General features: G+C 44.9%; 1 protein-coding gene across 2 annotated transcripts in view; it reads right to left on the reverse strand.

Annotated features, from left to right (window-relative positions):
* The window catches only part of LOC137379377 (transcription factor E2F7-like), a 40865-nt gene that overhangs the window by 17578 nt on the left and 9813 nt on the right, over positions 1-13474 (reverse strand). For both annotated transcript variants that reach the window (XM_068050097.1, XM_068050096.1), the window contains 4 exons: positions 10560-10697; positions 7869-8051; positions 2412-2496; positions 1260-1845 (listed from right to left, as the gene is read on the reverse strand). In XM_068050097.1, coding sequence (XP_067906198.1) covers positions 1260-1845; positions 2412-2496; positions 7869-8051; positions 10560-10697 — 992 coding nt within the window. The remainder of the gene's footprint in view (positions 1-1259; positions 1846-2411; positions 2497-7868; positions 8052-10559; positions 10698-13474) is intronic.

Below are 13474 nucleotides of genomic sequence, written 5' to 3' on the forward strand. Positions count from 1 at the left end.
GTACAATACCCGTGGAGGCGGGCGAACATCCTTAAGTGGCCGTTAAGTGGCCAATTAAGGGCCTTGATTGGCCTGGGGCGGGCAGCCCGTTTCTCGCCCCTCCCCCCGGCCCACGTAAAGAGGGGTGGAGGTCGGGAAGGCCTCCTGGAGTCTCCTGCTCAATTTTACGCCACCCCCACCCCCATCCAGCTCGTTGGGGTGGCGTAAAATTCCGGCCAACATCTCATCTGACACGTCAAACACTCCCTCACTGATTGCGGAGTGTCGGTCTAGTCTACATCCTGCAGTGGGGCTGGAACCCACAATCTGCTGACTCAGGTGAGAGCGCTACCAACTGAGCCACACCTGACAATTACCCCAACTCTGGTGGCAGCAAATTAACCTGCCCCCAATTTCCTGGGAAATATGGATTAGACTTTCACTCTTCATGGTGGTTAGGCCCAGCTGCCTCGACTGCAAGGGAAAGGTCTCCATGGTAACCTGCAATCGGTTTTCACAATCTCCACAGCTCAAAGGCAGGTAATCTGTTAACAATGACACTCCTGAACTGCAAACAGCAATGTCACAAAGACCAGATAACCGTACTTTATCCCTAAAAAAATATTGATGTTGGTTGAGGGATAAATATCAACCAGGACCGACCAGTTCCGCTCTCTTCAAAATAGTTCTTTGAAATCTTATATATGCGAAAGGACACACAGGGCCTCGGTTTAACATTTCATCTGGAAGACTGCACCTTCAACACTGCGACGTTCCCTCAGTACTGACCCTCTGACAGTGCGACGCTCCCTCAGTACTGACCCTCTGACAGTGCGGCGCTCCCTCAGTACTGACCCGCCGACAGTGCGACGCTCCCTCAGTACTGACCCTCCGACAGTGCAGCACTCCCTCAGTACTGACCCGCCGACAGTGCAGCACTCCCTCAGTAATGACCCGCCGACAGTGCGACGCTCCCTCAGTACTGACCCTCCGACAGTGTAGCACTCCCTCAGTACTGACCCTCCGACAGTGTAGCACTCCCTCAGTACTGCACTGCATGTGCTAGACTAGATTTTGTGTTCAAGAGTCTGAAGTGGGGTTTGAATCCACAACCTTCTGACTCAGGTGAGAAAGGCTCCCCCACTGAGTCACTTTCTGTAATTTTCCCAAACCTTGCATTAGCCTGGTTTGCCCACTAGCATGGCTGTATTTTAATACTTGCTACATCACCCTCTAGGAGACTGGGTCTCACTCAATCCTGTTGCGAATCAAACACGTACCTTGTCCATGGGCGACAAAGGCAATGCTGAAGGATGACTTCCAGAGGCATGTTCAATACAACAAAGAGTTTTCCCTCGTTTAGCCTCTGGCTTGCCATCTTGCCAAGGTTCATGAGGCACTGTACATTGTTCCATGGGACTACGCTTGCGTGAGTGTCTAGTGGACACACCAGCCTTCTTCTCTTTGTGCCCAAGTGATGAAGCCTGTTCTTGCATACAGTGTTGAGCCTGGCTGGATCCCGGAGAGAGTTCAGTGCTGGGCTCTCTGTTTCTGCACAGCATGAGGACAGGGGTCGCCGACAGACTCTGCAGGAATACAATTGGCTGGTTCTGGAGGAGGCAAGGGTGGCCTTCATCTGTCCCGGGCACAGCAGGTGGGGGCACGGTGGTTCGCTGCCAGCTGGCACCATTAGAAAGGCAGAAAGGTAGGGATAGTTCAGATTGGGCAGCAGTAAAGCTATTCTGTGCCAGAGGCTCCACAGGATAGTCAACAGCACTGGTGGTGCTCGGAATTAATAGGGGACAAGACGCCAATGGAATGGACTTTGGTTGACAAACATCCTGCTTTGGGTGAGATTCTGAGTTCCTAAAGAAGAAAAAAAAAAAGTTTAACAAAACAAACTGTAAATACCTTAATATCTGTAACATTGCCCATCTTCGCCCCTGCCTCGGCCATTCTGCTGCTGGTTGGTCTCCCAGTTTTCACACTTCATAAACTTCAGCTCATCCAAAGCTCTGCTGCCCGTGTCCTAACTCACACCAAGTCCCGTTTATCTAGCACTCCTGTGCTCACTGACCTACACTGGCTCCCAGTCCAGAAACACCTCCTTTAAGAGACTCCTTAAAACCCATCTCTTTGGCCAAGCTTTTGGTCACCTGTCCTAATGTCTTCTTATGTGGCCCGGGTCGTATTTTGTCTGATTACACTTCTTGGGACTTTTTTTTAAAAAAACAATCCCATAGGCGCTATATAAATGCAGGCCATTAATTTATATTCTACATCAATCTTTTATCTCCAAGAAATGTTGCTCCAAGTCAGATTTCATCTTCAAAACACTAAGTCCGAATTGTAATCCTCAGTGAAGAAATACTGTCATGTGCAGAGGCTCGATCGGAGAAATCGATACAGGTCCCACTACAACAAAAACTTACTTCAGATCTTCTTCAAACTGTAGTCTGCAAGCAGCAGCCAAATGCGCCATCTTACTGGAATAATCTTGTGCATCAAGGGTTCTCACTGCAGTAACAACAAAGGCACAAATTTAAGATAATTACACAGGAAATAGGAGTAGGAGTAGACCACGTGGCCCATCGAGCCTGCTCCGCCATTCAATATGATCATGGCTGATCTTAGGATTCAATTCCACTTTCTCGCCCACTCTCCATATCCCTTGATTCCCTGCGAGACCAAAAATCTATCTATCTCAGCCTTAAATGTATTCAATGATGGAACATCCACAACCCTCTGGTGTAGAGAATTCCAAAGATTCACAACCCTTTGAGTGAAGTAATTTCTCCTCATCTCAGTCCTGAATAATTGGCCGCTTATCCTGAGACTGTTCCCCGTGTTCTAGATTCCCTGACCAGTGGGAACAATCTCTCAGTTTCTACCCTATCAAACCCTTTCAGAATCTTGTATGTCTCAATTAGATCGCCTCTCATTCTTCTAAACTCCAGAGAATATCGGCCCAATTTACTTAGTCTTTCATCATAGGACAACCCCCTCATCCCAGGAATCAATTTAGTAAATCTTTGCTACACTGCCTCCAGTGCAGGTAAATCCTTTCTTAAATGTGGAGACCAAAACTGCACACAGGTGGGGCTGGATTTTTAGAGCCTGTCACCGATCTCGGCAGTGAGCTCAAAAAAATGGCGGCACGCCCATGTGGGTCACGTGCCGAAGAGCCACGGACCACGTCATTGGGAGCTTGGTAAAATCCAGCCTGTGGTCTCACCAAAACCCTGTACAATTGTAGCAAGACTTCTTTATTCCTGTACTCCAATCCCCTTGCAATAAAGGCCAACATGCCATTTGCCTTCTTAATTGCTTACATGTTAACTTCCCGCATTCCTTGTACAAGCACACCCAAGTCTCTTTGAACATCGACACTTACAAGTTTCACATCCTTGAAAAATTATTCTGCTTTTCTATTTTTATGACCAAAGTGACTAACTTCATACTTCCCTACATTATAATCCACTTGCCATCTTGTTACCCACCCACGTAACCTGTCTATATCTCTTTGCAGCCTCTCTATGTCCTCCCCACAGCTTACCTTTCCACCGAGCTTTGTATCATCAGCAAACTTAGATACATTACTCTCTGTCTCTTCATCCAAGTCATTAATATAGATTGTAAATAGCTGAGGCCCCAGCACTGATCCTTGCGGCACCCCACTATTCACTGTCTGCCAACTTGAAAATGCCCCATTTATGCCCACTCTCTGCTTCCTGTCTGTTAACCAATCCTCTATCCACACTAATATATTACTCCCAACACCATGGGCCCTTATCTTGTCTATTAATTTTGTGTGTGGCACCTTATAAAATGCCTTTTGGAAACTGTTGCTTAATTAAAGGGGACAGAGAGTGGGATTAGATTAATTAGTTCATATGCAGAGCACATCTTTTTATTGTCCCATTACCACCTCACTTTTGCCTCACATCATCCTCATGCTTTTGTTGATTTAATCACTCCTGTCCTCCACCCATCACAGACATTGTTCTTTTCTCCTTTCTCTGGTCGTTAAATCACCAAATTTTCCCAGCTCTGATGAAAGGTCATCAATATGAAATGTTAACCTCTTTCACTCTCTGCAGATGCTGCCTGAATTGCTGAGTATTTCCAGCATTTTCTGTTTTTGTGTATCCCTGATTTTAATCGCTCCACCATTGGTGGCTCTGCCTTCAGTTGCCTCGGCCCCAATATCTGGAATTCCCTCCTTAAACCTCTCTGCCTCTCCACCTTGTTTTCCTCCTTTAAAACACTCCTTAAAACCTACCTTTGACCAAGCTTGGTCACCTGACCTAACATCTCTTTATGTGACTTGGTTTCATACTTTGTTTTATAATGCTCCTGCGAAGCACAGTGGATTGTTTTATTACGTTAAAGGCGCTACATAAATAAGTTGTTGTTGTCATTTTATTTCAGATTTCCAGTATCCGCAGTATTTTGCTTTTTGCACCAGTGCTGACTCGATGGGCCGAAGGGCCTGTTTCTGTGCTGTATAACTCTATGACTCTATGCTGACTCGATGGGACCAAAGGTCTTTCTGTGCTGTAACGAAAATTCTTAAACACCAGAAGTCACATTCTTGTAGCTACTCAATGAAAAATTGAAAAACTTTTCCAATGGCCGCCTCACATGCGCCAGCCTATGTAAAGTCTACCGCCCCCACGCTATTCTGCAGTAAGTCCCACTTACCTACCACAACACACCCACACTACCTTCCCCTGCCCACCAAATCGTCATTAAAGTTCCCTCATTCTGTTTCTGTAACATTCTGTAGGCTTGTGTCTGATCATTTACTCCTCTAACTCCAATCTACTGTGCACCTCCCCCCACCCCATTCTATCCTCAGTGACAGTCCTATCAGTCAATTAATCATCTTCAAACCCATCCTTGAAATATATCCTTCTGGCCTCCACCAGTTTTCTCTCTTCCTTGGGTCTGAGCCCCACCCAGTCCCAACCATCCCGTACCACTAACTCTGACAGTGAGAGACCATAGAACATGGTAGCTATGAAAAACCCACTGTCACAGCTGAATTACTCTTACACTGGAACAAGATACAGACTCCCTCCAAAAACCTGTTGATGCTGGGGATCAACTGAAAATTTTAAAACTGATACTGATAGATTTTTGTTGGGTATTAGGGGCAGGTTAATGGAGTTAAGATACGAATCAGCCATGCTACAACTCAATGGTGGAGCAGGCTCAGGGGGTTAAATGGCCTCCTTCTGTTCCGATGACAGTGTTGCCTCTCAATGTATGGGTCTCATTTACTCCTTGAAATCAGTCATTTACAGCACAGGAGGTCATCATTTGGCCCATCGAGTCCATGCCAGCTCTCCATGGAGCAATGCAGTCAGTCCCACTCCCCGGTTTGATCCCCGTAACCCTGCAAGTCTACTTCTCTCAGGCAGCCATCCAACTTCATCCTGAAGTCACTGATTGCCCACAAGGCTGGTGGAAGCGGAGACAGAGTGTTCCAGGTCATTACAACCTGCTGTGTAAAAAAGCTCTTCCTCATATTCCTGCATCTCTACCCAAAACCTCTATCTGTGTCCTCTCATCCTTGTACCATTAGTTAATGGGAAGTTTTTTTCTTGTCTAACTTATGTAAGCCTGTCATAATCTTGTACGCTTCGATTAAATCTCCTTTGTTCTAAGGAGAATAAATCCAGTTTTTCCAACCTAACCTTGTAACTAAAATTCCCCATCCCTGTAACAAAAACAATTACAATCACCGGGGAAAGGTACTGAGAAAACTATTCGAACTAAAGGCCGACAAGTCCCCAGGCCCCGATGACCTTCATCCTAGGGTCTTAAAAGAAGTGGCAGCTGAGATAGTAGATGCATTGGTTGTAATTTTCCAAAATTCCCTAGCTTGGAAAATAGCGAATGTAACTCCTCTATTTGAGAAAGGAGGGAGACAGAAAGCAGGAAACTACAGGCCATAGGGAAAATGCTAAAATCTATTAAGGAGGTTATAGCAGGGCACTTCGAAAATCTTAATGGTATCAGGCACAGTCAACGTGGTTTTGTGAAAGGGAAATCATGTTTAACTAATTTATTAGAGTTCTTTGAGGAAGTAACAAGCAAGGTGGATGAAGGGGAACCTGTAGATATGGTGTACTTGGATTTCCAAAAGGCATTTGATAAGGTGCCACATCAAAGGTTACTACACAAAATAAGAGCACATGGTGTAGGGGGTAACATATTAGCATGGATAGAGAACAGGTTAACTAACAGGAAACAGAGTCGGGATAAATGGGTCGTTTTCAGGTTGGCAAACTGTAACCAGTGGAGTCCCACAGCGATCGGTGCTGGGGTCTCAACTAATTTCAATCTGTAGCGGATGAAGGGACAGAATGTATTGTTGATAAATTTGCTGATGACACAAATATAGGTCGAAGAGTAAGTTGTGAAGAGGATATAAAGCGTTTACGAAAGGATTTAGATAGGTTCAGTGAGTAGGAAAAATATGGAAGATGGAGTATAATGTGGGAAAATGTGGACTTGTCCACTTTGGCAGGAAGAATAGAAGAGGTGTATATTATTTAAATGAACAGATATTGCAGAACTCCGAGGTACAGAGGGATCTGGGTGTCCTGGTATATGAATCATAAAAAGGTTAGTATGCAGGTACAGCAAGTGATTAGGAAGCCAAATGGAATGTTGGCATTTACTGCAAGGGGAATGGAGTATAACAGCAGGGTTGTTTTGCTACAGTTGTACAGGACCTTGGTGAGACCACATCTGGAGTACTGTGTACAGTTTTGGTCACCTTACTCAAGAAAGGATATAATTGCATTAAAAGCAGTTCAGAGAAGGTTCACTCGACAGATTTCTGGGATGAAGGGATTATCTTTTCAGGAAAGGTTGCACAGGTTAGGCCTGTATTCATGAGAGTTTAGAAGATTGAGAGGTGATCTTATTGAAACATATATGATTCTGAGGAGACTTGACAGGGTGGATGCTGAGAGGATATTTCCACTTATGGCCAAGACTAGAACTAGGGGACACAGTTTAAACATTAAGATCTCCCATTTAAGACAGAGATGAGGAGAAATATTTTCGCTCAGAGGGTCATTAGTCTGTGGAATTCACTTGACAGCAGTGGCGGCTGGGCCATTGAATATTTTTAAGGCTGAGTTAGATAGATTCTTGATTGACAAGTGAATTGAAGGGGATAGGGGGTAGACAGGAAAGTGGAGTTGAGGCCACAATCAGATCAGCCGTGATCTTATCAAATGGCAGAGCAGGCTCGAGGGGCTGAATGGCCTACTCCGGCTCCTAATTCATATGTTCACATTCTGGTAAATCTCCTCTGCACCCTCTCAAGGACCCTCACACCCTTCCTAAAGTGTGGTGACCAGAACTGTACACAGTACTCCAGTTGAGCTTTATAAAGGTTCAGCATAACTTGCCTGCTTTTGTACTCGATGCTGCTATTTCTAAAGCTCACGATCCCACATGCTTTACTAACCACTCTCTCACTATGTCCTGCCACCTTCAAAGATCGCTGCACATGAACCCCCAGGTCCCTCTGTTCCTGTACACTCTTCAGAACTGTACCATTAAGTATATATTGCCTCTCTCTATTCCTTCTGCCAAAATGCATCACCTCACACTTGTCTGTATTAAATTCCACCTGCCACTCCTCTCTGTTCATTCTGCTAGCCTATCTATGTCCTGTTGCAGGCAGTTCATATCTGCCCAAGCTCAGAGATTGTGATACTTGGTAAAGACAAGTATCAAAGATATGTTGATCGACTGACCACAGCAAATTTACCTGTGCTATCTTAAACCCACCAGAGTTTTCGACTGGGGTCAGACAGTGCAGGTTATCACTTATTAACTGAAACCCTTGTACAGAAACAAACCTTTTCGAACTTTAGCAGGGCTGCAAGGAGCAGACTGGGCCTTGAACTGTTTGGTATGGGAATTGTGTCGAGTATGGAATGAAGCTGCACATGCCAGCCTCTCCTTGGTGTTCACTGTGACTGGGAACACAGCCTCTGCAGAACTCGGCGATGCTGATAATGCAACAAAATGATCCGGAATACCTGTGCAGAAATAGAGAGAACATTTCATTCCAACAACCACCTACAAAGAAACTACAGTTTTAGACATTTACAACAACTTGCATTTATATAGCACCTTTACTGTGGGAAAATATCCCAAGATGCTTCACAAACATCGACACTAAACCACATAAGGAAATATTAGGACAGGTGACCAAAAGCTTAGTTGAAGATGCAGGTTTTAAGGAGGGCCTTAAAGGAAGAGAGAGTGAGAGAGACAGACAGAGGCAGAGAGACAGACAGAGGCAGAGAGACAGACAGAGACAGAGAGAGAGAGACAGAGAGAGAGAGGGAGAGAGAGAGGGGGAGAGAGACAGAGAGGGGGAGAGACAGAGAGGGAGAGACAGAGAGGGAGAGACAGAGAGGGAGAGACAGAGAGGGAGAGATAGAGACACACAGAGAGAGAGAGACAGAGAGAGAGAGAGAGACACACACAGAGAGAGAGACACACACACACACAGAGGGAGACAGAGAGAGAGAGAGAGAGAAAGACAGAGAGACAGACAGACAGAGAGAAAGAGACAGAGAGAGAGACAGAGAGGGAGAGAGAGGGAGAGACAGAGAGGGAGAGACAGAGAGAGAGAGACAGAGAGAGAGAGACAGAGAGGGAGAGATAGAGACAGAGAGGGAGAGATAGAGACAGAGAGAGAGACACACAGAGATGGAGAGATAGAGACAGAGAGGGAGAGACAGAGAGAGAGACAGAGAGGGAGAGACAGAGAGGGGTTTAGGGAGGGAATTCCAGAGCTTCGGGCTCCAGCAGGTGAAGGAATTGCAGCCAATGGTGGAGATGCTGAAAATAGCTCACAGGGAAGTAAAACATGAGATAGAGATAATTATGATGCAAATTTGCATAATTTCTATAATGGCTTTTATTTTGGAGTTACTGACAGTTCATAGGTTTACACAAGAGTTGATTGTAAGTTACCAGTGTCCACACTTTTGACATCTCGACATGACAGAGGTCCCATTAACTTTCACACATCTCAAGTTGCTGAGACTCAGGGCATTTCCATTAAACCAGCAATGAGACAGCCACTGAAAATTTCAAAACTGAGCTGAATGGATTTTTGTTAGGTTAGGTAATGGAACCATACTGAATGATGCAGTTAAGATACAGATCAATCATGATGGGATTTAATGGTGGAATAGGTTCACGGGGCTGAATGGTCTCCTCCTGCTCCTATTGCCCAGAAAATCACCCAGTTTTCCAAAGGATGGGCGATAATTTTTTTTAAAATTAATTCAGGGATGTGGGTGACGCTGGCCAGGCCAGCATTTATTACCCATCCTTAATTGCCCTTGAGAAGGTGGTGGTGAGCTGCCTTCTTGAACCGCTGCAGTCCATGTGGGGTAGGTACACCCACAGTGCTGTTAGGAAAGGAGTTCCAGGATTTTGACCCAGTGACAGTGAAGGAACGGTGATTTAGTTCCAAGTCAGGATGGTGTGTGACTTGGAGGGGAACTTGCAGGTGGTGGTGTTCCCATGTATTTGTTGCCCTTGTCCTTCTAGTTGGTAGAGGTCGCGGGTTTGGAAGGTGCTGTCTAAGGAGCCTTGGTGAGTTGCTGCAGTGCATCTTGTAGATGGTACACACTGCTGCTACTGTGCATCGGTGGTGGAGGGAGTGAATGTTTGTAGATGGAGTGCCAATCAAGTGGGCTGCTTTGTTCTGGATGGTATCGAGCTTCTTGAGTGTTGTTGGAGCTGCACCCATCCAGGCAAGTGGAGAGTATTCCATCACACTCCTGACTTGTGCCTTGTAGATGGTGGACAGGCTTTGGGGAGTCAGGAGGTGAGTTACTCACCACAGAATTCCAAGCCTCTGACTTGCTCTTGTAGCCATGGTATTTATATGGCTACTCCAGTTCAGTTTCTGGTCAATGGTAGCTCCTAGGATGTTGATAGTGGGGGATTCAGCGATGGAAATGCCATTGAATGACAAGGGGAGATGGTTAGATTCTCTCTTGTTGGAGATGGTCATTCCTGGCACTTGAGTGGTGTGAATGTTACTTGCCACTTATCAGCCCAAGCCTGGATGTTGGTCTTGGTGAACCAACACAGTCAACCATTTGGGGAGCTACACACTAGAAAGAACATCAGTTTTCTTTGTGCTCCACAGCCACCCATCCCACTCACCCCATGCAAGCCCCTCTTCCCATGGCCCTTTGCCCAGACAATAACGGTATCGAGTGGATGTTAAGGGAAGGGAAGTTACTGCATGGCAACAAGAAATATTTTCATTTTCTTTCCGACACCCTGTTAAACTCAGTTAATACAGCGCAGACTGAGAATCTGTATCACAGTATGTGCAGTTCAGTTACATGTTACTTTTACCAATCAGAGGCAGCCCTGCTGAACTGAACGGGAAAGCCCCTTCTGCTGCTGGGCTACGGAGCGGGGAAAGTGACAGGATGCCTTTCCCACATCTTCATTCAATCCAATGTTTGTGTGTGTGATATTACCAATCGGCAGCATTGAGCAACCCTCACCATCAGGCTTGTTCTGATGGATAGGCCCAACCCATTTGAATGCTGGCTTTCGACCCCTCTCTTCAGTCACATGAACTTTCTTGATGAGTCCCAAACTGGTCAACACATTGGCGATGTCATACAATCTGCGGATTTTAGCTGAAGAGGAAAACAAATGAGAAAGGTTGGTGAAGTTCTAACTGAGATTATTTGCTGATTACCACCCAAGAAATAACATCTTGCCCCTTGTAGAATACATGGAACAGAAATCGGAGAGAAGGGAAAAACAGCAATGTTTGTGTGTGAAGAGTCAGACAGAAGTCACTCTATTTCTATTGGATGTGGTAGTTTAATGGTTCTTGTCTGCAAGGAGCTCACAACACAGATCCCCATCAATGAAATGGAATTGCACTGAATGACATCAGATTGGTAAACAAGCACAAAAGTTCACTAATGTCCTTCAGAAAGGGAACCTGCGCTTCTATCCACTCTGGCCTACTCATAACTCAAGTTCACTATGTACTACACTCAATCATCACTGAAACAGTTTATTATGGTCATTATCACAATGCTGTTTGTGGGAGCTTGCTGTGCACAAATTTTGGCTGCCGCACTTCCTACATTATATCAGTGACCACACTTCAGAAATATTTAATTGGTGGTTAAAGCTCCTTGGGATGTAGTGAAAGGCGCTATATAAATGCAACTTATTTCCTTTAAATGGAACAAACAGCAATAGGCTGTCACCCATTGTGAGAACCTGGTAGGATATCTTCAGCTCGGTAACTGACTGCCATTCCAGTGCATGTACCCGAAGCAGTGACACAACTTCTCAAATAGCACTTAAATTCGATTTGTTAACATCAAGAGCTCACAATGAGTAGAATGGGTTTATATTCTCTGGAGTTAAGAATAAGTGAACTCATTGAAACATATAAAACTTTTTTTTTTTAAAAGAGGGTGTTCCCCCCGGCTAGAGAGTCTCAGGATAAGGGGTTAATCATTCAGGACTGAGATGAGGAGAAATTACTTCACTCAAAGGGTTGTGAATCTTTGGAATTCTCTATCCCAGAGGGTTGTGGATACTCAGTCATTGAATATATTCAAGACCGAGATCGACAGATTTTTTTTGGATACTAAGGAAATCAAGGAATTTGGGGATAGTGCGGGAAGGTGGAGTTGAGTGGAAGCTCTGCCATGGTCTTATTAAATGATGGAGCAGTTTCGAGCGGCTGAATCCTGCTCAATTTGCTTATGTTCTCATTCTAATTCAGACCAGCCTGCATTGTGAGCCAAGGAGTCATCCTGGCTGGGAAGAGACTGCAACAGCTGATGTTTACTCCATGTAGAAAGCCAAGACCCAAAATGGCAGACTGATGTAGAAGGTAAATGCAGGAGGAAAATAAACTATATACATAGCTCTGTTTCTGCTTCCACTTAAAGAAGTAGTTCCATCACTCACCTTCTGTTCTCTTTAAAGAGAGAAGGAACTTGCATTTATATAGCACCATTCATGACCTCAGGACCTCCCAAAGTGCTTTACAGCCAATGAAGTGTTTTTGAAGTGGAGTCACTGTTACAATGTAGGAAAGACTACAGCCAATTTACAAACAGCAAGATTCCCACAAACAGCAATGTGATAATGACCAGATTATCTGTTTTTAGGTGTTAGCTGAGGGATAAATATTGAGGGGAGGAGGAGTCACCTGCCCATTTCTGAAATAGTGCCATGGGATCTTTTACATCCACCCAAGAGGGGAAATGTCTCTGTTAAACTTCAGAAAGATTGTTATGGAGGACAATGCTGGAGCCGATCTTTACTCAGTTTCACATTCATTGTGTAGAGTAAAGGGATTACAAACATGTAGCTCCTCCCTCAAAACCTTTCACTAGTCTCAGTGAGTGTCTGCTTATGAGTGCTCAAGAAAGACCCCAATTAACACCTTTCACCTGCATATAATAAAACAAATTGATATACAATAAACAGATTAACGGTCTCACCTGAAAGATGGAACATCGAATAGTCAGCCTGGATCTTATACTCAAGTCTCTAGAGTGGGACTTGAACCCAGAACCTTCTGACTCAGAGGCGAGTTTGATACTCTTTGTTCAGTCAGAATAGAGGGAGTGTTTAACCTCCGTCTATACATGGCAACGGCCAATGTCAACATAGAACATTAAAAATAGTCAATCCCCACGCAGTGAGGGGACACAGTTGAGAAGAGACAGTTGCCTGAGTGAGACATTTGCCAAAGTGAATTTGGAAATATGGTGTAAGAGGAAAAGTTCTGGTAAGTTTTTGTCCAGTTTAAATTTTAGTTTAAGCGTCCAGCTTAAATCTGCTGGTTAGGTAAATAGCCTTGTTAAAGCAGAAGCAGTCAGCAGTGGCAGTGATCTGTCAATCAGTTGGAAGTAGTTAGATTCAATAGGTGTTAACTATTGTAGCAGAAAGCTGAGCTAGCTAGTGAATCATCAGAATCCGTATATAAAGCAGACCAATCTCTCAGCCGAATGCAATGATGGGACGCAATTAAGAAGTATTTGCCAGAGTGAATTTGGAAATTCAGTGCAGAGGGGGAAAGAGGGGCTCCTTTTCCACCTCCAGTAGCTGGCGAATGTTCTTCCTTTGACTCCAAGGTAGGTTAGTGCAACTTTCCATTACTTCAGCTTGAATTATTAACTAATTGACTAAAAAATATTGTACAGAGCTGGCAGGGCTGGTGGTGTGCTGCAACTACAGCATGTGGGAATCTGGAGAATGCACTGCAATCTCGGATGACCATATCTGCAGTAAGTGTCTGCAGTTTGCACAACTTCAGCTCAGAATTACTGAGCTGGAGACTGAGTTACAGACATTGCAGAGCATCAGGGAGGGGGGAGAGTTACCGGGACACTTTGTTCCAGGAGGCAGTCACACCCCTTAGAGCAGGGAGACC

The sequence above is a fragment of the Heterodontus francisci genome, chromosome 18 (genome assembly GCF_036365525.1).
Source record: "Heterodontus francisci isolate sHetFra1 chromosome 18, sHetFra1.hap1, whole genome shotgun sequence".
NCBI classification, from domain to species: Eukaryota; Metazoa; Chordata; class Chondrichthyes; order Heterodontiformes; family Heterodontidae; genus Heterodontus; species Heterodontus francisci.